Below are 23,355 nucleotides of genomic sequence, written 5' to 3' on the forward strand. Positions count from 1 at the left end.
TCCCTTCATAGCGTTACTGTATAATGTCCCAGCATTCCCAGCAGTGTCACCTCTCCAGTCAGCAGCTCAATCATCTTGTAGGTGAGTTCTAGGATCTTCTGGTCATTGATGTCCTCATGTATCGGGGGGTGAGGTGGAAGCCCTGTGATTGGGCTCAGGGGTCTTCCCAATCCCTCAGACACAGGGTCCTGACAGCGCTCACTAGAGGTCTTCTTCACTACTGTGTAATCCTGGTTATGGAGAGACACAGTAATAAATCTCACTCCAGACATTTCCAGAGTCCTCACCTCTCCAGTTCTGTCCATCTGTTATTCCCATAGATAAGAATGGTGTAATGTGACGTCATCAGAATCTCTCACCTCTCCAGTAAGCCGGAAGAGGATCTCTAGGGTGAGGTGTAATATCCTCTCCACCATCTTGTCCCTGTCCATATCCATCCTTCACGGGGCAATCAGGAGAATTCTCTTATATAGATCTCCACTGAGAGGATCTAATATTGTAGGGACCTGAATGGGGAGAAGATGATGATGTAACATCATAAAGAATCCGATGTAATAATACAATTACTGGAGATAATAAGGGGAAACATATCAGGAGATATAAAGTGTAGATGATGTATTCCCTCTTTCCTCGTACAGACTGGAGCATAAGTTGAATTGCTGACTAAAGACGTCTCCTCCATGCTCCCAATCTTTGGCTATATTACGTATTATCCTGCTCTCCTGTATGTCATTTTAAAAATGATTCAACAAAAACTTTTTAATGAAAACGAGGATTTCAACCTAACTTTTTTTTTACCTTCAATTTCTATATTATCCAGCTGACAGTTGGTCAGTGAAAGTGAAAGTGTAACGTGTAACGTGTCATAGAAGGGGCGGGAGGTACAACCCATGTCAAGAAAAAAGCGGGTAGTACAAACAGATCATAGAAAAACCGCATCATATATGGATGTAATATAAAGGACAGATGGCCAGCTTAACGGGGTATGAAGAAAGAGAAAAATGAACTTGAATGAACTTATTCTGTGTACAATTATGTACATGCATATATCTGTATATAATCTTACTCACATTAATTATATCTAGTGCCCTCATGTCTGGTGCGATTCAGTCTTTGACCATGGTTCACTATATGCTCTGATTCAGCTCACTTCCTCAGATTGTCACTTCCCTTTCCCCACTGTCTCACATTACCTTCCTGTATATGGACGGGCGTAATTGCCTCATGGTCTTGGGGGGATGGCACTATATATGAACTGGCGTTTAAAGTGTTGTTAATCTAAGATAATGATACACTGATAGAAATCAATCTTATAGTGATTTATGTGTATGATTTTATATGCATGTATATATGTATCATGTTTTTTGTAGTGATCTTGATTGTACTGAATTTATCTATAACTGTAAAAATACCTTATATTTATTATGTATTTTCAATTTATGATCTAATTAATAATATTACAATTTCCTTCCCCCCTTTTCACTTTTAAGATACGTTTTGATTACTCACTGGCCTTATTGGCTTTGATTCTATATGATTGGGTTACTCACCTCTTAAACCCCCTAGGGCTTTGATATGCACTTTATATTATATCTGCACAATTTCCCTATATATGTAGATATAATGTTCTCTATTTTAGTGACATTTATCATGAAGATTCACACACTTTTTATGCAATTTTCTTATATGCAATTTTCTTATATTCATTGTATGCTTGGCTAATTGCCTCGTTATATTTCTTTGGCGATTTTTCTCTTTCTTCATACCCCGTTAAGCTGGCCATCTGTCCTTTATATTACATCCATATATGATGCGGTTTTTCTATGATCTGTTTGTACTACCCGCTTTTTTCTTGACATGGGTTGTACCTCCCGCCCCTTCTATGACACGTTACACTTTCACTTATTTTGCCATTTCTCTTTATACGCCCTTTCCTCTGATATGTCTGGCCATTGTCCTGTAAATGATACGTTTATATCCTTCCTTTATGTGGTTGGTCATTCGGCCTCCCGTCACTTGTTTAGTTTACCTGCCCCCTTTATGACACGATCGGCGGTTGCGCCCCTCTATTACATATTATAATTTGATTCCTTTCCGATTTATTACTATTTATACCTAACTCAGTATCCGTTCTCATAAACTTAGATTTCATGCAGCAGTATGTGAAATTTGTTTAGTTTGTTCAAACTGTCATTCTATGCCTCATTTTTACGCTTATCTTCCTGCTTCTGTGCATTGATCTAGCGATTTGGCTATGACGTTTTTTGACACTCTCCCCATGTAATCTCTTACGTATACGATCAACAACGCATACGCACAGACTCTGTGCTGATTGGTTGTTATGTCTCATTCTCACGTCCATCTTCCTGCTTCTGTGCAGTGATTTAGCGATTTACCTATGACGCTTTTTGACACTCTTCCCATGTGATCTCTTACGTATACGATCAACAACGCATGCGTTCAGACCCTGTGCTGATTGGTCGTTAGTATACATTTAATCTCAGGCAATCCTTAATGACTCCACCCCCCGAAGAAGTCGCTATGAAACGTGCGCGCGTTGGGGCAGGCGCCGCATACCTTGAGGAGGCTGTGCTCTATGACCCTAGGTGAATATATCACTATTTAGTGACAGGAGTGTGCCGATTCTGACACCTTCCTAATATCATTCAAAACTATGTTTTTCTTTCCCCTACTGGTCTAAAACTCATTGAGCCGTGTCTCTCTCTCTCTTTATATTCTACCTGCTTTCTTGAGGCTGCCGGTTTAGTGCTTGTGGTATTCAGGAACGATACTCACCTTGCTTGTCATCAGCTGAACCCTCTGCTGATTATACCTTATTAGTGTGGCACGATTTTTAGCCACATTTCCCTAGTACCTGACATCTTTGGTTGTGTCTGAATAAATTATAATTAATTATTATCTATTTATCGTCCTTGAATTCCCTCACACTATCCCCACTGCCTTACTATTGTATTTTATAATTGTTATGATCTTCATATACTATGCAGGTTTTTGACGCCTTTTTCCAGTCAACAGCCGTGTGTGTGTTTTATGTATAAATTTTAATTATGATAATAAAGATTTAATTTAATATTTAAGTGACCCTCTTGTTCGGTTTTTCTTTTTTGGTTTAATATATTCTAATCCGAATGGTCTTATTGATCCTATATCCCCACAATTTGATAATGTTATAGTATTGACTTTATACATATTCTTATATTCATGAATCTTATGTGGTATGGATTTCGTCCTCTAATTATTGGTGTTATCAGCTGTGACAGACAGAATCCCAAAAAATCCAGAAGATCACATTGTATGATTTCAAATAATTTAGTTTCATTTTATTGCATAAAATAAGAAATTGACCACTGACCAACCAGTAAGAATCCTGGCTCTCACAGACCTGTTATTTTGTCTTTAAGAAGCTCCTACTGTGCACTCTTTTCTTACATTAATTGCACCTGTTTGAACTCATTATCTGTATAAAAGACACCTGTCCAGACACTCGATCACACCACAACCTCTCCACATTGGCCAAGACCAAAGAGCTGTCTAAGGACACCAGGGACAAAATTGTAGACCTGCAAAAGGATGGGATGGGCTACAGAACAATAGGCAAGCAGCTTGGTGGGAAGACAACAGCTGTTGACGCAATTAATAGAAAATGGAAGAAACACAAGATGACTTTCAATCTTACGTGGTCTGGAGCTCCACGCAAGATATTGTCTCGTGACGTGAGGAAGATTTTGAGAAAGGTCAGGAATCAACCCAGAACTACATGCCAGAACCTGGTCAATGACCTGTCGACAGCTGGGACCACAGTCTCAAAAATTACAGTTAGTAACATACTATGCCATCATGGATTAAAATCCTGAAGGGCATGCAAGGTCCCCCGCTCATGCCAGCACATATCCAGGCACATTTGAAGTTCTCCAGTGACAATCTGGATGATCTAGAGGAGACATGGGAGGTCATATGAGATCAAAATAAAACCTTTTGGTATCAATTCCACTTGCTGTGTTTGGAGGAATAAGGATTAGTACAACCCCAAGAACAGCATCCCATCCATGAAGCATGGAGGTGGAAACAACATACTTTAAGGGTGGTTATGCAAAGGGGACAGGAATCTAAGGAGCGGCTCCGAAAGAAGCATTTCAAGGGCCTGGAGTGGCCTAGCCAGTCTCCAGACCTGAATGCAATAGAACATTTTTGGAGGAGCTGAAACTCAATGTTGCCCAGTGACAGCCCCGAAAGCTGAAAGATCTGGAGAAGATCTGTATGGAGGAGTTCCCAAAATCCCTGCTGCGGTGTGTGCAACCCTGGTCAAGCGCTACAGAAAATGTCTGACCTCTGAAATTGCAAGGGTTTCTGTGACTTTCTGGATTTTTTTTATTCTGTCTGTCACAGTTGAAGTTACCTACAATAAAATTACAGACCTCTCCATTCTCTGTAGGTGGGAAAATGAGCAAAATTGGCAGAGAAACAAATACTTATTTTCCTCACTTTACATGTGGGGGGTGGGATGGTACTGTGGGGCCAAGGATCAAAGGGCCGAAGAGGAGCGAGGGCAGGAAAGGGGCCGAAGAGGAGCGAGGGCAGGAAAGGGGCCGAAGAGGAGCGAGGGCAGGAAAGGGGCCGAAGAGGAGCGAGGGCAGGAAAGGGGCCGAAGAGGAGCGAGGGCAGGAAAGGGGCCGAAGAGGAGCGAGGGCAGGAAAGGGGCCGAAGAGGAGCGAGGGCAGGAAAGGGGCCGAAGAGGAGCGAGGGCAGGAAAGGGGCCGAAGAGGAGCGAGGGCAGGAAAGGGGCCGAAGAGGAGCGAGGGCAGGAAAGGGGCCGAAGAGGAGCGAGGGAGGGGTTAATGCCCCCTGCCCCAGTAATGGGGAATCTCCACATTTTTTTTTTTTTTTTTTAAAAAAACCATTTCAGGTTTAAGTTGACGGTCCACCATCATCCGATTCACCCATAAAAGGGAGACAAGAGATGGACACCACTTAAATCATCATGCAGGTTTTGAAGGACGTTTAATAAAAATCAGAAGTAACAAAAAATAATCCAGACAATTATTACCTCATAATTATCTGTTGCCACTTTCGGAATTTCCACACTCCCTCCGCATCCAGCCCGCCTCTCACATCACATTTATAATAAAAGTACAGTTTGTCCAGAACCATACTTACACATTCATCTACATCAAAGCTTTCCTTCTTGTAAACATACAAATTTCTACTATTCCATAACACTTCCTTCACACACGCCAGAAACAACCACAACACCCTGTCTTTCTCACGCCCTAAATTGCATAGCGCAAACATCACAATGCCATAAGGCTGCTTTCACACCTCCGGTTTTTGCTATGCGGCACAATCCGGCACTTTGCAGGAAAATCGCAACCGGGTTTTTTTGCTGCCGGTTGCGATTTTCCTGCATAGACTTTAATTAGTGCCGCATTGTGCCGCATGGCCTTGCGTTCCGTCCGGTTTTTGCCGCATGCGGCAGATTTAGCCGATGCGGCGGCCGGATGGAACGTTGCCTGGCACGTTTTTCGTGCGGCAAAAAAAACCGCATCACGCCGCATTCGTCCGATGCGGCGCATTTTTCAATGCATGCCTATGGCGGCCGGATGCGGCGCGATGCGGCAATAACCGCATCCGGCCGCCGCATGCGGTTTTTGCCACTGCGCATGCTCAGTAGCATGCCGCAAGCGGCAAAAACCGGACTGGCCGCAAAGGAAAAACTTATGCAAAGGATGCGGTGTTTTCACCGCATCCGTTGCATAGCTTGCACAGCCGGATTGAGCCGCACAGCTCAAGCCGGATGTGTGAAAGTAGCCTAACTCAGCTTCCGTACCCCAGTCAACTCACCACATAAACCACTCAGCTTGTCCCAGACGTCCCTAGCATACCTACACGACCACAGCACATGATGCACCTCCTCGTTACTTCCACACCGCTCTCTTGGACACCGTTCAGATACAGCCAAACCTTTCCTCTTTTGCACACTCTTAACAGGCAGAACCCCATGTAATGACATCCACACCAGATCTTTCTGCTTATTACACATATCACACCGATCAAGCTTCCTCCATACCTCCTCAGCCTCCGCAGACCTGAGGCCATTGATATTACACAACATGTCATCCACACACATCCTCTTCACCACAGCCTTGTTCCGTAAGAAACTCACCATTTGCAGTTTTTCCAATCGGTATTTTTTTATAAAACATTCCATACGCAAATACCACTGGGGACATAAAAAAGCAATAGGCTTAGCATTATCAGGCGGCAGCCATTTCAGCCGATACACCATGGTACCGGAGAGATATCTGGCCATACAAGCCGCTTTTGTGTGCTTTGAAAGCAGCTCAACAAAAAAACAGATGCAATTAATGCCAATAAAGGATTCCAGATTGGGGAAACCAGCACCACCATTTCTCCTGCTTTTAAGCAGTATTTCCCTTTTGGCCTTTTCTATAGCGCTGCCCCAGAAAAAAATGAATAAAAGCCTATTGATCTTTTTTAACATCTCCACAGAAGGGGGGAAAACCAATGCCAAATAAATCAGCATGGGCAGGATAACACTTTTAATTATCAAAATTTTCCCAGCAAAAGAAAGCTCCCGCAACCGCCACATGTCCAACTTCCTCGCAATCTTCCCCCCTAACTCCTTCCAGCTTTCTTCACCTCTCAGGTCCTCGTTCAGACACACACCCAGCACTCTGATCCCACCACTCACCACTTCCATGTCCGCATCCCTCAATACAGTGTTGCTGAAAAACACTTTCACCTTGCTTTTCCCCCAATTGATTCTGAATGCCGAGGCAATACAAAATAGGTTGACTAACAGCTTCACTCTTACAAGATCACTCTCAGACTCACACAGCACACATACATCATCCATATAGCCCACCACCTTAATCGTGTTACCACCGCTGCCAGGGACCAATAGACCCTTAAAGACTTTATCCCTCCTAATTAGCTGAAGCAGAGGCTCCATCACACAAATAAATAATATGGGCGACAGAGGACAGCCTTGTCTCACCCCAGACAAAATTTCAAAGGATGCAGTCAGGACCCCGTTCACTTGCTCCCTGCTCCTAGCACCCCCATACATCCCCATAATCAGTCTTACTAACCTCTCAGGAAACCCCATCCGCTCCAACACACTAAATAAAAAGAAATGTGCCACACGGTCAAAGGCTTTCTCAAAGTCCAGCGCACACACAATCACACTCTTCTTCCGGCTCCCACAATCCTCAATCATATCCCGCACCAGGCAAACATTCTCATGCAGTTTACGTTTCGGCACCGCGCACACTTGCTCTTCCTCAATCACAGTATCGATCACTCCTCTCATACGTCCGGCTAAGATCTTAGCAAATATTTTATAATCTGCATTAAGCAACGTAATCGGTCTCCAATTGGATAACCTCTTCCTCTCACCTTTCTTAAATAACAACACAACCAACCCTTCTTTCATGCTTTCAGGCATACTGACACCAGAGAACAATGCACGCACAACTTCTAGGAGATCTTGGGAGATTATGCTCCAGTAACTTCCATAGAAATCACAAGGTATCCCATCATGCCCTGGGGCTTTGTTTTTTGGTGATTTACATACTGCCTCATACAACTCCTGCTCTGATACATCACATAACAACCCTTCATGCGCACTCTCAGCCACAACATTTGTAATCACATGTAGAAACTCCTCATTAGTGATGAGCGAGCATGCTTGTTACTACTCGGTACTCGCACGAGTATCACTGTACTCGGGCTACTCGGCGGGTACCGAGTAATTTTGCAATACTCGTGCTTTACTCGTGGTCTTCATCCCTGCATGTTGGCGCTCTTTTGAGAGCCAGCCCTCATGCAGGGATTGGCTGGCAGACCACTGCAATGCCACAGCCCTGTTAGTTGTGGAATTGCAGTGATTGGCCGGCCTGCACAGCGTGACCGAGCCTTTATACCGGCCGGCGCGCTGTGCTCTGTACACAGCCATCTCATATTCCCTGCTTTCCACGCCCACAGGCGCCTATGATTGGTTGCAGTGAGACACGCCCCCACGCTGAGTGACAGGTGTCACACTGCACCCAATCACAGCAGCCGGTGGGCGGGTCTATACTGTGCAGTAAAATAAATAAATAAATAATTAAAAAAAACGGCGTGCGGTTCCCCCCAATTTTAATACCAGCCAGATAAAGCCATACAGCTGAAGGCTGGTATTCTCAGGATGGGGAGCTCCACGTTATGGGGAGCCCCCCACCCTAACAATATCAGTCAGCAGCTGCCCAGAATTGCCGCATACATTATATGCGACAGTTCTGGGGCTGTACCCGGCTCTTCCCGATTTACCCTAGTGCGTTGGCAAATCGGGGTAATAAGGAGTTAATGGCAGCCCATAGCTGCCACTAAATCCTAGATTAATCATGTCAGGCGTCTCCCCGAGATTCCTTCCATGATTAATATGTAAATTACAGTTAAACACACACACCCGAAAAATCCTTTATTAGAAATAAAAAACACTAACAAAGTCCCTCATTACCAATTTATTAACCCCGACAAACCCTCCATGTCCGGCGTACTCCACGGACTCCGGCGTCGCGTCCAGCTCTGCTGCATGGAAGTGACAGGAGCTGCAGAAGACACCGCCGCTCCGGTCACCTCCACGCAGCTAATGAAGGGAATAGCGCGATCAGCTGCTGTCAGTCAGGTAACTCCCGGCCACCGCTGGATCCAGCGGTGCCGCGATTAACCTCAGTGACAGCAGCTGATCGCTATACTCACCTCAGTTGGTGCATGGAGCTGACTGGAGCGGCGGTGAGTAGCGCGATCAGCTGAGCTGTCACTGAGGTTACCCGCGGCCACCGCTGCATCCACCGTTGGATCCAGGTAACCTCAGTGACAGCTCAGCTGATCGCTATACTCATCTCATTAGCTGCGTGGAGGTGACCGGAGCGGCGGTGTATTCTGCAGCTCCTGTCACTTCCATGCAGCAGAGCTGGACGCGACGCTGGAGGACTGTGGAGTACGCCGGACATGGAGGGTTTGTCGGGGTTAATAAATTGGTGATGAGGGACTTTGTTAGTGTTTTTTATTTCTAATAAAGGATTTTTCGGGTGTGTGTGTTTTTTAACTGTAATTTACAGATTAATCATGGAAGGAATCTCGGGGAGACGCCTGACATGATTAATCTAGGATTTAGTGGCAGCTATGGGCTGCCATTAACTCCTTATTACCCCGATTTGCCAACGCACTAGGGTAAATCGGGAAGAGCCGGGTACAGCCCCAGAACTGTCGCATCTAATGTATGCGGCAATTCTGGGCGGCTGCTGACTGATATTGTTAGGGTGGGGGGCTCCCCATAACGTGGAGCTCCCCATCCTGAGAACCAGCCTTCAGCCGTATGGCTTTATCTGGCTGGTATTAAAATTGGGGGGACCGCACGCCGTTTTTTTTAATTATTTAATTATTTATTTCACTGCACAGTATACACACACCGGCTGCGGTGATTGGGTGCAGTGAGACAGCTGTCACTCAGTGTGGGAGCATGTCACACTGCAACCAATCATAGGCGCCGAAAAGCAGTAAAGCAGGGAATAGGAGATTGATTAATGAGCGGCCGGCTTTTTCAAAAGAGGAAAAGCCACCGGAGTTTGAACAGCCGTGCAGCGCCGCGGCAGTGATCGGGGAACGGTAAGTAAGAGAGAGAGGGGGGGGAACTGACCGACAGACTGTGAGAGGGGGACAGACAAGACAGAGAGAGACAGACCGACGGACTGAGGGAGATAGAATAAAAAAAAAAAAATGACCGACATCGCTAGTAAAAAGCACAAAACGTGCGTTTTGGACATCGGAGTGCCACACAAGGTTTTCATGTAAAATCTTTCATGTATTAATCTCAAAAAGTAACATACACCAGCTCTATCTCACTATTGGGTATGTGCCCTTAACATTTCCGCCATGAAAATTCATTTTGGTGTCATTTTGGAAGGTTTTCTGGTGAGTCCGTAAAAATGGCGTAAAACTTGGACAAAATTGTTCACAGCTGTGACTTTTGAGTGATAAATGCTTCAAGGGGTCTTCCCCATGCTGATGCCATGTCATTTGAGCACTCTTCTGAGACTTTTGTGACATTTTTAGGGTTTCTACATGCTGCCGGGGGGTCATTTCACAAAAATACTCGGGTCTCCCATAGGATAACATTGGGCTCGGTGCTCGGGCCGAGTACACGAGTATCTTGGGAGGCTCGGCCCGAGCTTCGAGCACCCGAGCTTTTTAGTACTCGCTCATCACTACTCCTCATCATTCTCCAAGTCACACACCTTCCTCCCATACAACTCTCCATAAAACCTCCCCACTTCCTCCAGCACACCGTCACCTCGCACCTCATTCCCCTCCTCGGTAATCAGCACATTCATTTCCCTTTTGCCACCACACATTTTCCTAAAGAAGAACCGCGTGCACTTCTCATCCTGCTCCCGAACCCTCACTCTGGACCTGAACATGATTTCTCTCCCACGCTCTCGCATCCAGTCATCCACTTCTCTCTTCATCCTCGCCAGTTCCTCCTTGACATCCACTCCCATAGACTTACAACTATGCAAGAAGGAAAGTCTCCTGTTCACACGCGCATACAACACCCGCTTCTTTTTAGCTGTGCTGTACCCAAGCCTCCTAAAGAAAAGCCTCACCCTTCCCTTGACCCACACCCACCACTGCACAATATTAGTAAACCTTTGTTTCATTCTCGCCCAAGACGCATATTTCAAGCGGAAAGCTCTGTTCACACTCACATCTCCCAACGCACTCACGTTCATCCGCCATCTACCTCTACCATACACAAAACCCTGCACCTCAAACACCCCACCCAAACATTCATGATCCGAAAACCAGACTTTTTCCTGAACATAGGAGACACATTGAATTGAAGATGAAGAAAAAAAATAGTCCAACCTCGAGTTTGCCAAGCCATCATCCGCATGGTAAGTAAACGGGGCTGGCTTTACTGACACTACGTCCTGTAGGGAAAAAAATCGCCAACAATCCTATTCCAAAGATGGCCAGTACCATCCACCCTGGACTCCCATGTTCCTGCTCTGGCTTCTTTGGAAAGAATGCAATTAAGATCACCCACAATAATCAAAGGTAATTTACCAGGAAGAAAAAATCTCAATTGTTCAAAAAGTGCCAAACGTTCATTCTGGACAGCATTCGCATAAATGCAAAATAACTGGAACTCACATCCCATATAGGACAGAATCAGACACATACATCTACCCTCTTGTATAATCGTCTTCTGCTTTACACAAATGTCCTTATTTTGTATAAGAATACCAATCCCATCATTTCTATTGCTGCTGGAAAAAGACCACACTGCTTCACCATGGCTCCATTCGGTCTTTTTCGGAAATCTGGACAAACCACATTCCTGTACGCCAGACCTGGGCAACGGGCGGCCCGCGGGCCACATCCGGCCCGCCTGCTCTCTGTGACCGGCCCGCCCGTCTTCAGCCGGTGCAGTGGAGCCGGGCTGCAGCATGCCGAGTAGGGAGAGATCCTGTGCAGGTCCGCACAGTCAGTGCAGGAGAAGGAGCAGCACAGCAGAGCAGACGGAATAATTCATCTTCCAGGACCTGCGATGATGTCACGCCCATGTGACTGTGTGGGAGGAGACAGGATTGCCGGGGAGAAAGCAAGACATGCTGAATGCTGAAGGAGATGTGGACACATGATGACTGGTAATAAGAAAAGAGGGGACATGAGGGGGAGGGGGGCTGCAGGGTGAGTGCATATGAGGGAAGATGGAGCTGCAGGGTGAGTGGCATATGAGGGCTGCAGACTGACAAAAGGATGTGAAGGGGTGCAGAGTGTTTGAGAGGGGTAAGTTGGGGGTACAGGCAGGGTGAGATATGTGGGCATGGTGTGTGACATATGGGGGTGTAGTGTGTGTGATATGGGGGTGCAGGTGTAGTATATTACAGGTGTGCTATATGGAGGTGTATATAGTGGTGTAGTATATGGGGGTATAGTGATGTAGTATATTACAGGTGTGCTATATGGAGGTGTAGTATATTACAGGTGTGCTATATGGAGGTGTAGTATATTACAGGTGTGCTATATGGAGGTGTAGTATATTACAGGTGTGCTATATGGAGGTGTAGTATATTACAGGTGTGCTATATGGAGGTGTAGTATATTACAGGTGTACTATATGGAGGTGTAGTATATTACAGGTGTGCTATATGGAGGTGTATATAGTGGTGTAGTATATGGGGGTATAGTGATGTAGTATATTACAGGTGTGCTATATGGAGGTGTAGTATATTACAGGTGTGCTATATGGAGGTGTAGTATATTACAGGTGTGCTATATGGAGGTGTAGTATATTACAGGTGTGCTATATGGAGGTGTAGTATATTACAGGTGTACTATATGGAGGTGTAGTATATTACAGGTGTGCTATATGGAGGTGTAGTATATTACAGGTGTGCTATATGGAGGTGTATATTACAGGTGTGCTCTATGGAGGTGTAGTATATTACAGGTGTGCTATATGGAGGTGTAGTATATTACAGGTGTGCTATATGGAGGTGTATATTACAGGTGTGCTCTATGGAGGTGTAGTATATTACAGGTGTGCTATATGGAGGTGTAGTATATTACAGGTGTAATATATGGAGGTGTAGTATATTACAGGTGTGCTATATGGAGGTGTATATTACAGGTGTGCTATATGGAGGTGTAGTATATTACAGGTGTGCTATATAGGGGTGTAGTGATGTAGTATATTACAGGTGTGCTATATGGAGGTGTAGTATATTACAGGTGTGCTATATGGAGGTGTAGTATATTACAGGTGTGCTCTATGGAGGTGTAGTATATTACAGGTGTGCTATATTGAGGTGTAGTATATTACAGGTGTACTATATGGAGGTGTAGTATATTACAGGTGTGCTATATTGAGGTGTAGTATATTACAGGTGTATATAGGGGTGTAGTGATGTAGTATATTACAGGTGTATATAGGGGTGTAGTGATGTAGTATATTACAGGTGTACTATATGGAGGTGTAGTATATTACAGGTGTGCTATATGGAGGTGTATATTACAGGTGTGCTATATGGAGGTGTAGTATATTACAGGTGTGCTCTATGGAGGTGTAGTATATTACAGGTGTGCTATATTGAGGTGTAGTATATTACAGGTGTACTATATGGAGGTGTAGTATATTACAGGTGTGCTATATTGAGGTGTAGTATATTACAGGTGTATATAGGGGTGTAGTGATGTAGTATATTACAGGTGTATATAGGGGTGTAGTGATGTAGTATATTACAGGTGTACTATATGGAGGTGTAGTATATTACAGGTGTGCTATATGGAGGTGTATATTACAGGTGTGCTATATGGAGGTGTAGTATATTACATGTGTGCTATATGGAGGTGTAGTATATTACAGGTGTGCTATATGGAGGTGTAGTATATTACAGGTGTGCTATATAGGGGTGTAGTGATGTAGTATATTACAGGTGTGCTATATGGAGGTGTAGTATATTACAGGTGTGCTATATTGAGGTGTAGTATATTACAGGTGTACTATATGGAGGTGTAGTATATTACAGGTGTGCTATATTGAGGTGTAGTATATTACAGGTGTATATAGGGGTGTAGTGATGTAGTATATTACAGGTGTATATAGGGGTGTAGTGATGTAGTATATTACAGGTGTGCTATATAGGGGTGTAGTGATGTAGTATATTACAGGTGTATATAGGGGTGTAGTGATGTAGTATATTACAGGTGTACTATATGGAGGTGTAGTATATTACAGGTGTGCTATATGGAGGTGTAGTATATTACAGGTGTGCTATATGGAGGTGTAGTATATTACAGGTGTGCTATATTGAGGTGTAGTATATTACAGGTGTACTATATGGAGGTGTAGTATATTACAGGTGTGCTATATTGAGGTGTAGTATATTACAGGTGTATATAGGGGTGTAGTGATGTAGTATATTACAGGTGTATATAGGGGTGTAGTGATGTAGTATATTACAGGTGTATATAGGGGTGTAGTGATGTAGTATATTACAGGTGTACTATATGGAGGTGTAGTATATTACAGGTGTGCTATATAGGGGTGTAGTGATGTAGTATATTACAGGTGTGCTATATGGAGGTGTAGTATATTACAGGTGTGCTATATAGGGGTGTAGTGATGTAGTATATTACAGGTGTGCTATATGGAGGTGTAGTATATTACAGGTGTGCTATATTGAGGTGTAGTATATTACAGGTGTACTATATGGAGGTGTAGTATATTACAGGTGTGCTATATTGAGATGTAGTATATTACAGGTGTAGTATATGGGGTGTAGTGATGTAGTATATTACAGGTGTATATAGGGGTGTAGTGATGTAGTATATTACAGGTGTATATAGGGGTGTAGTGATGTAGTATATTACAGGTGTATATAGGGGTGTAGTGATGTAGTATATTACAGGTGTATATAGGGGTGTAGTGATGTAGTATATTACAGGTGTATATAGGGGTGTAGTGATGTAGTATATTACAGGTGTATATAGGGGTGTAGTGATGTAGTATATTACAGGTGTACTATATGGAGTTGTAGTATATTACAGGTGTGCTATATGGGATGTAGTGATGTAGTATATTACAGGTGTGCTATATGGAGGTGTAGTATATTACAGGTGTAGTATATGGGGTGTAATGTAGTATATCGGAGGTGTATTATATAGTGGTGTAGTATAATACAGGTGTATATTGGGGTGTAGTATATTACAGGTATATGGAGGGAGTGTAGTATAATACAGGTATAGTATATAGGGGTGTAGTGGTGTAGTTTATTACAGGTGTAGTATATGGAGGGGGTGTAGTGATGTAGTATAATACAGGTGTAGTATATGGGGGGTGTAGTGATGTAGTTTATTACAGGTGTAGTATATGGAGGGGGTGTAGTGATGTAGTATATTGGGTAGAACTGAGGTAATTATATTAGTCCGGCCCTCTAAACCAATCCCAATTTCTCATGCGGCCCCATGGGAAAATTAATTGCCCACCCCTGCTGTACGCATATTACATCGCTGCCTTTAGAGGCCAGATAGTCTAGCACCGCAGCCCGCCTAGTGGCAGAAGCAAACACACGCACATTTTGAGAGGTGATTTTTAGTTGTAGGACCATGGCAGGCAGCTATTGAAACAGATGAGATTTTAGAAGATCATTCCTCAGGTTTCTGGAGGGAACTGCAGCAGATCCACCAACTCAGCCACAGCCTCCTCTCCCAGGTACACGTCACTTAGAGATACAGGTACAGGGTCGTGAGCCCCAGCAGGGGGCGACTCACTCTCAGAATCCAATACTAGGGTGTCAAAACGATTAGATGTTGTGAGAGGATCATGCAGAGGTTCCTTCAACCTTTTTAATCCTTTAGAGCCCTTTTGCCTAGCTGCAAGCACCTTAGTAAAAAAGAGAATTTTGTTTACTTACCGTAAATTCTTTTTCTTATAGTTCCGACATGGGAGACCCAGACCATGGGTGTATAGCTACTGCCTCCGGAGGACACACAAAGTACTACACTAAAAGTGTAGCTCCTCCCTCCTAGCATATACACTCCCCGGATGACAAATCCAACCAGTTTAGTGCCAAAGCTGAAGGAGGACATCCACCCATAAGTAGAGATAGAGTAAAACCCGGAATAACCGGAACCTCTGTCTACAACAACAGCCGGTGAAAACACACGGAACAAGAAAGCTGCCAACAGGCAACAGGGAGGGTGCTGGGTCTCCCATGTCGGAACTATAAGAAAAAGAATTTACGGTAAGTAAACAAAATTCTCTTTTTCTTAATCGTTCCTTATGGGAGACCCAGACCATGGGACGTCTCAAAGCAGTCCATGGGTGGGAAATAAACAGAAAACTGAGAAGTAGGCGAAACCTAACTTCACAAATGGGCGACAGCCGTCCGAAGGATGCGTCTGCCCAAGCTCGCATCTGCCGAAGCATGAGCATGCACTTGGTAGTGCTTCGAAAGGGTGTGCAGACTAGACCAAGTGGCAGCCTGACAGACATGCTGAGCCGTAGCTCAAGCGGCACCGACAGCTCTGGTCGAGTGCGCCTTAATCCCCGGCGGGGGAGGCACCTGAGAACATTGGTAGGCATCGGATATGGCCGACCTCGGTTTAGAAGCCGAGAGACCCCTGCGCTGACCTGTGGTCAGCACAAAAAGAGAGGTGCACCGCCTAAAAAAAAAACCAAAAAAACAGCGGTGCGTGACACAGATCCGGAGCGTCCGCACCAAATCTAAAGCATGCAACGCCTTCTCAAAGCGCTGCACAGGGGCCGAACAAAGGGACGACAATGAAATGTCCTGGTTAAGGTGGAAAGGAGACACCACCTTAGGGAGAAGGCCCGGAGTCGGACGGAGAACCACCTTGTCTTGGTGAAAAAAAACAAAAAGGGTGACTCCGAAGAGAGCACAGTCAAATCAGAGACTCTCCTGAGAGAAATTATGGCCACCAGAAAGACCAATTTCTGTGAAAGACGAAACAACGAAGCCTCCCTAAGAGGCTCAAGGTTTCTGTAAGGCCGTGAGGACCAGGTTAAGGTCCCAGGGATCCAAAGGCCGCCGGTAAGGCGGAATGATGTGAGATGCGCCCTGCATGAAGGTGCGCACTTGGGCCAGTCGGGCGATACGCCGCTGGAACAACGCTGACAGAGCCGAGACCTGTCCCTTGAGGGAATTGAGGGACAGTCCTAGCTGCAGTCCGGACTGTAGAAAGGACAGGATGGTCGGCAAGGAAAAAACGGCCAAGGAGCATGGCCGGAAGAACACCAGGACAGGAAAATTCGCCAAGTCCTGTGGTAAATCCTGGCCGAGGAAGACTTCCGAGCCTGAGTCATAGTGAAGATGACTTCGGAAGGAATGCCTGAAGCCGTAAGGATTCAGGGCTCAAAAGCCACGCCGTCAATCTGAGAGCCGCAGAATTCTGGCGGAAAACGGACCTTGTGAGAGAAGGTCTGGCCGGTCCGGGAGATGCCACAGCACCTCTACGGACAGACGGAGCAGGTCAGGGAACCAAGCTCGCCTGGGCCAGTCTGGGGCGATGAGTACGACCCGATGGCCCTCCATTCTGATCTTGCGCAGGACTCTGGGCAAGAGAGCTAGAGGGGGAAACACGTAGGCCAGACGGAACTGGGATCAATCTGGAACCAGCGCGTCCGCTGCCAAGGCCTGAGGATCGTGGGAGCGAGCCACGTAAACCGGGACCTCGTTGTTTGCCGGGATGCCATTAGATCCACTTCCGGAGTGCCCCGCCTGCTATTGACCAGAACACTGCCGGATGCAGGGCCCACTCGCCGCTGTCCACGGTTTGACGGCTGAGATAATCTGCCTCCCAGTTTTCTACGCCTGGGATGTGGACTGCGGATATGGTGGACTTGGAGTCCTCCGTCCACTGAAGGATACGTTGAACTTCCAACATTGCTAGGCGGCTGCGAGTCCCGCCTTAAGGATTGATGTAGGCAACTGCTGTCGCGTTGTCTGACTGGACTCGAATGTGCTTGCCCGCCGACAGGTGGTGAAAAACTACGAGAGCTAGGAGTACAGCCCTGATTTCCAGCACATTGATCGAGAGGGCTGATTCGGACGGAGTCCAAGTGCCCTGTGCTCGGTGGTGGAGAAAACACTGCTCCCCAGCCGGATAGACTGGCACCCGTGGTGAGAATCACCCAGGACGGGGCCAGAAAGGAGCGTCCCTGGGACAGAGAGAGGGGCCGAAGCCATCACTTAAAGAGAGCTCCTGGTCCGTGGCGACAGAGCCACCAGCCTGTGCAAGGAAGAGGTTCCTTGTCCCAACAGCGGAGAATGTCCAGCTGCAGGGGGCGCAGATGGAACTGGCAAAGGGAACCGCCTCCATTGACGCCACCATCTGACCCAGCACCTGCATGAGGTGCCTGATGGAATGACGGCGGAGCCTCAGCAGAGAGCGAACCGCCAGATGAGGGGACTGCTGTTTGTCTAAGGGCAGCTTCACAAGTGCCAGCAGAGTCTCGAATTGCATCCCTAGGTACGTAAGTGCCTGGGTCGGGGTCAGAGTGGACTTGCAAGCGTGGCGAGAGTGAGCGAGACACTCCGCTGAGAGTGAGCGAGACACTCCGCTGACAGTCTGCACTGGATGAAGCCCTGACTAGAAGATTGTCCAGGTAAGGAATCACTGCCAACCCCTGGAGGAACAGAACCGCAACCACTGCTGCCATGACCTTGGTGAATACACGAGGGGGTCGTGGCTAACCCCAAGGGGAGAGCCATGAATTGGAAATGTTCCTCTCTGATTACAAAACGTAGCCAACGCTGGTGTGAAACTGCGATTGGCACATGCAGATAGACATCTCAGATGTCGATGAATGCTAAGAAATCTCCTTGGGTCATTGACTGATCGCAGAGATTCCATGCAAAATTGCCGCACCTGAACATGCTTGTTGAGAAGCTTGAGGTCCAGGTCGGAAAGCACCGTCCTTTTCGGGGACTAGGAAGAGATTTGAGTAGAAATCTCAGAACCGTTCCCAGTCGGGAACTGGTACAATTACTCCTATGGCCTGCAAGAATGCCACGGCCTGAGAGAAGGCGGCGGCTTTGGAGCAGGGGGGAATTGACAGAAAAAATCTGTTTGACGGGCTGGATAGAATTCCATTCTGTAGCCGTGGGAGATGGTGACCCACACCCACTGATCGAAGACGTGTTGAAATCACACGTCGCCCAAGAGGGAGAGCCTGCCACCGACCAAGGACGTTACTGGCGCGGCCAGAAAATCAAGAGGAGGCTGCCTTGGTGGCAGCAGCTCCTGCCGACTTAGGACGCGGCTTCATGCGCCAGTTGGTTTACGAACCTTGGCTAAGTTAGTAGACGAGGCCGAGGGCTTAGAGGACGACCAGTTAGAGGAACGAAAGGAACGAAACCTCGACTGGTTCCTGCCCTGAACAGGTTTCCTGGGTTGCGGCATGGAAGTACTCTTCCTGCCAAAAGCATCCTGAATAATTTCATCCAGTTGTTCACCGAATAGACTGGTCCCAGCAAAAGGGAGCCCAGCAAGGAACTTCGTAAGAAGCATCTGCCTTCCATTCTCGAAGCCACAGGAGCCTGCGGATAGCGAGGGAAGTAGCCGAGGCCACCGCAGTGCAGTGACAGTCTCCAGCATGGCAGACATGGCATAGGATGAAAAGATTGAAGCCTGGAAGTTAAGGCAACCATTTCGGGCATAAAGTCCCTGGTGAGGGAATGCATCTCCTCCCGAGATGGCTTTACGAGCCCGCACTGCTGCAAAAGATGGGGAGAACGAGGCACCTGCCGCCTCATATATAGATTTGGCCAGAAGGACAACCTGGCGGACAGTGGGATCCTTAGAGAGGTGCAGTCAGCCACTGATACAACTGTCCGGGCTGAACTAGACACCGGAGGGTCCACCCTTGGTGAATGAGCCCACTCCTTGACCACCGCTGGTGGAAAGGGAAAACGGTCATCAGAACTACGCTTTGGAAGCGTCTGTCAGGACAGGCTCTGGGCTTGGTCACAGTGACCTGAAAGCTGGAGTGGATAAGGAACACACTCCTAGTTCTCTTAGTCAAGGTATACTGATGCTTTTCTGCCAGAGAGGGGTGCTCCCCTGATACAGGCGGATTGAGGTCCAGTACAAATATAATGGACGTAATCAAATCATTAGCATCTGCGTCACTTTCGGACAGATCAATGGGGTACATGGAGAGCGTCCGAGCCCACAGTAAGGCATCCTCCTTGTCCTGCGAGTCAGAACCAGAGCTGCAGGACGAGGAAGGACAGGGGACCCTGCGTCTCCATTTTAGGAGGACGGGGTCTGAGACCAGATGAAGAATCCTCTGTGAGCTTTGCTGAGCGAGCCGTAGCAGCAGAAGCGCCCTGAGGAGGGGGCTGATGCATGCTCAGCAGTGTTCGGGACAGCTGTCCCCTGGAGAGAGGGATTCCATCCAAGCCGGGGGTTCAGCCACCGGAGCCGGAGCAGCAGGAGGGACCACTGGGGATGAGCCTCCAGGCTGAGGTACCCCTATGAGGACGGAGTCTGATATGTGCTCGGTACAGGCAGTACGAGCCTACAGCAGTGCATAATAAGAACAGCCTTGCTCTGATGTGAGACATGCTGCAGAAGTGGGGGCTCTGTCCAGAATGACCCCCAGCAGAGTATACAAACAGAGTATATAAGCAGCTGCACAACCGGAGGTTGTGGCTTGCCAGACCGTTTAACATAGGGACATCTCTGTGCCCTCCAGATCCCCCAGCCCAGGCCCCCATTTGTCACAATGTGTTAAAGCATCTGCCTTTGCAAACATTGAGAACGCTGAGAACATGGCGTCCGCAGCGAGGAGAGGGGGCGGGGCCTACTGAGAGCAGGACGGAGGACAAATGAGGCATACAGGGGAGGGAATCTTTCCTCAGTGAGGAGTGTCCCTTCCGTGTGCTGAACAGCCGCTGGGCGGAGCCACACTGTCCCACTGCACTGACTGACAAGCAGGGGAAGAGAATCGAAACTAGGCCTCAGGCGAAGCCGGGGCCTAGATTTAAACATACGGCCAGCGTGCAGGCACCATCGGCGCGGTTCTCCAGTGAAAACTGGAGAACCGGCCAGAATGTTAACACAGTTAAATAACACACTCTCCCCAATATATAAAGTACAAGGGACCCCTGGAAAGACCACCGTCTGTGGTAATAACGTCTCAGTACTTAGCTTGTGAGACGCAGGTGCCAGGTCCCTGGGGGGGTGATCGCTCTGTCCGTCAGGATCCTGAACAGGGCTGCGGATGGAGACCGGTCTCCTGCAAAGCAGTGAGAACCGAGACGGCTCCCACTTCAAGCCAGAGCCTCAAGGGATGGTGAAGGAGCGCGGCATGCAAAGGTCTCCAGCCCTGAAATCAACCTTAACAGCACCGCCGACACAGTGGGGTGAGAAGGGACATGCCGGGAGTCCAGATTGGACCCGCTTTTCTTCCAAATCTTTGAAATCAAAAATAAAAAATCAAAAATCAGAGGATGCATGTGTGTGTGTGACCTCCTGAACACAAAGCATTGAACTGGTTGGATTTGTCATCCGGGGAGTGTATATGCTAGGAGGGAGGAGCTACACTTTTAGTGTAGTACTTTGTGTGTCCTCCGGAGGCAGTAGCTATACACCCATGGTCTGGGTCTCCCATAAGGAACGATGAAGAAAATAGCAACACTCTCAGGCTTAGGCACCCTGCTCTCCGCTCTTTCCTCAGGAGATAAAGTCCACTGGATATCAAGAGAACTGGATGAGAACACTGCCCCTGGGCTCTCCACCCCTCCAGGAAAATCACCCAGGGACAATGCCCCTTCAGACATAGAGGGGAGTTCCACTACTGGGGGCTCCACTGGTGGAGGATCTGCAGCCACAGCAACTAGCTCCTGAGCAACAGGGTCCTCCACCACAGACAGGGTAGGTTCCACCACTTCCATCTCAGACACCACAGGAACAGGGTCTGCAGGCATAGTAGCACTAGGACGCTCACTTGGTTGGGCTTGCACAGGTCTCCTCTTATGTGCCACGCGCCTCTCACCACCAGAGCTCGAAAACATCGGCCCGCTGACATTAGGGCAGGCCCTACAGGTATGGTCACTTGCACCACAAAAATCACAGTTGGGTGGAAAAGGACACGTGGAGGCCTCATGCCCAGGGTTCTTACAATTCCTACAGGAAATGCCCACACCACAGTCCTCAGAAATGTGACCATAGCGATAGCACCTCCTGCAGAAGGAGGGCTGGCCAGGGTAATGCAGGAATCCTCTATTACCTCCAATGGAGAAGTTAGCAGGTGGGTGCATGATCCCACCAATACCCTCTGGGTCGGCTTTAAACCGAACCCAGAACTTAACATTCCCATTAAAAATGGCAAAAATGTTTTTCTGAGGTATTCCACCCCTCACTGAGGTACAATAGCGGTACAAAAAGGCCCTGATGATAGGAATCTCCACAAAGGGATTGTACATATGGACTGTGAGAGGTTTCTCTACATTGGAGAACAGCGGCTTCGGTGAGAGGAATTGCATGTACTCGTGGTCACGTTTCCCCTTCAAAAATTCATAGAAATTGACCGCATCCTCCTCTTGGTAAAAAGAGATGTCAAAATTACCGGCTCTATTGAACTCCTGAATGCAAAAAATCTTGTCCAATGTGAAACCGGCCAATTCCATGACCACATTACGCACCACATAGTCCAACCCGATCTGCACCCCGCTGTCCTCAATCACCTCCAAACGGACCGTGTTCTTTATAGCCGCCATGATTAAATGCCCAAGGCACAAGCTCTCCGCTCCACTCCGGAGTCTGCAGAGACACGCACCTCCGGCCCAGACCGAGGCAGAACCTCAGCCTGAGCCAAAGGCCGAGAATTCCCCCTGCCCCAGTAATGGGGAATCTCCACATACCTCCTCCTGCAGAGCCGCACACTAGATATATGGTAGATGCTAAAATGTACGGGCTCCTGACAGGTATGACGTCCCTTGTCATGTGATGGGGCGTGTTCAAAATGCAGCCTGATGTTTCCAGATGGAATAAACTTTCTTTCTCTAAGTCCAGGTGGGCATAGAGGTGATTATAATAGAAGCAGGGTCTGGGGGTAAGAGCTGCAGATGGGGGGTGCAGGGGGCGGAGCCTGCATGATTATAGTGGATGGGAGAAAACATCACCACGCCCACCTACCAAGCTGGTCACGCCCACTAACCGGGCAGGAGCCCGTACATTCTAGACTCAACCCTAGATATATGGCTGCTCTGTGCTCACAGGACCTGTGATGATGTCACATGGAGGGGAGGAGTCAGGGGTCACATGATCATCTCCTCAGTGTATGCAGGACTCTGCTGTGCTGGGTGTCATGGTGCTGGATGAGGGGATGGTTATGTGTGGGGTCAGGAGGGGTTTACAGTGTGGATGGAGCAGAGCCGAGTGTGTACGAGGTGTACGGAGCGGAGCCGCGTGTGTACGAGGTGTACGGAGCAGAGCCGTGTGTGTACGAGGTGTACGGAGCGGAGCCATGTGTGTACGAGGTGTACGGAGCAGAGCAGTGTGTGTACGAGGTGTACGGAGCAGAGCCGTGTGTGTACGGAGCGGAGCCGTGTGTGTACGAGGTGTACAGAGTGGAGCCGTGTGTGTACGAGGTGTACGGAGCAGAGCCGTGTGTGTACGAGGTGTACGGAGCGGAGCCGTGTGTGTGGCGCAGAAGGCATGTGTGCAGCTTGTGTGGAGCCGCATGTTGCAGAGCTCTGTGTATGACGCCACATGTGTGCAGCTTGTGTGGAG

At 47.5% G+C, this 23,355-nt stretch overlaps 1 protein-coding gene across 1 annotated transcript; it reads right to left on the reverse strand.

Annotated features, from left to right (window-relative positions):
- Positions 1–5: 5 nt before the first annotated feature.
- LOC142312956 (oocyte zinc finger protein XlCOF29-like) lies at positions 6–22,274 on the reverse strand. Its single transcript, XM_075351944.1, has 3 exons — positions 22,190–22,274; positions 360–506; positions 6–230 (listed from the first exon to the last, which is right to left on the reverse strand). The coding sequence occupies exons 2-3, from the start codon at positions 435–437 to the stop codon at positions 6–8; spliced, it is 303 nt and encodes a 100-aa protein (XP_075208059.1). The 5' UTR covers positions 438–506; positions 22,190–22,274.
- Between the last annotated feature and the right edge of the window lie 1,081 nt (positions 22,275–23,355).

Source organism: Anomaloglossus baeobatrachus, chromosome 5 (assembly GCF_048569485.1).
Source record: "Anomaloglossus baeobatrachus isolate aAnoBae1 chromosome 5, aAnoBae1.hap1, whole genome shotgun sequence".
Lineage (NCBI taxonomy): Eukaryota > Metazoa > Chordata > Amphibia > Anura > Aromobatidae > Anomaloglossus > Anomaloglossus baeobatrachus.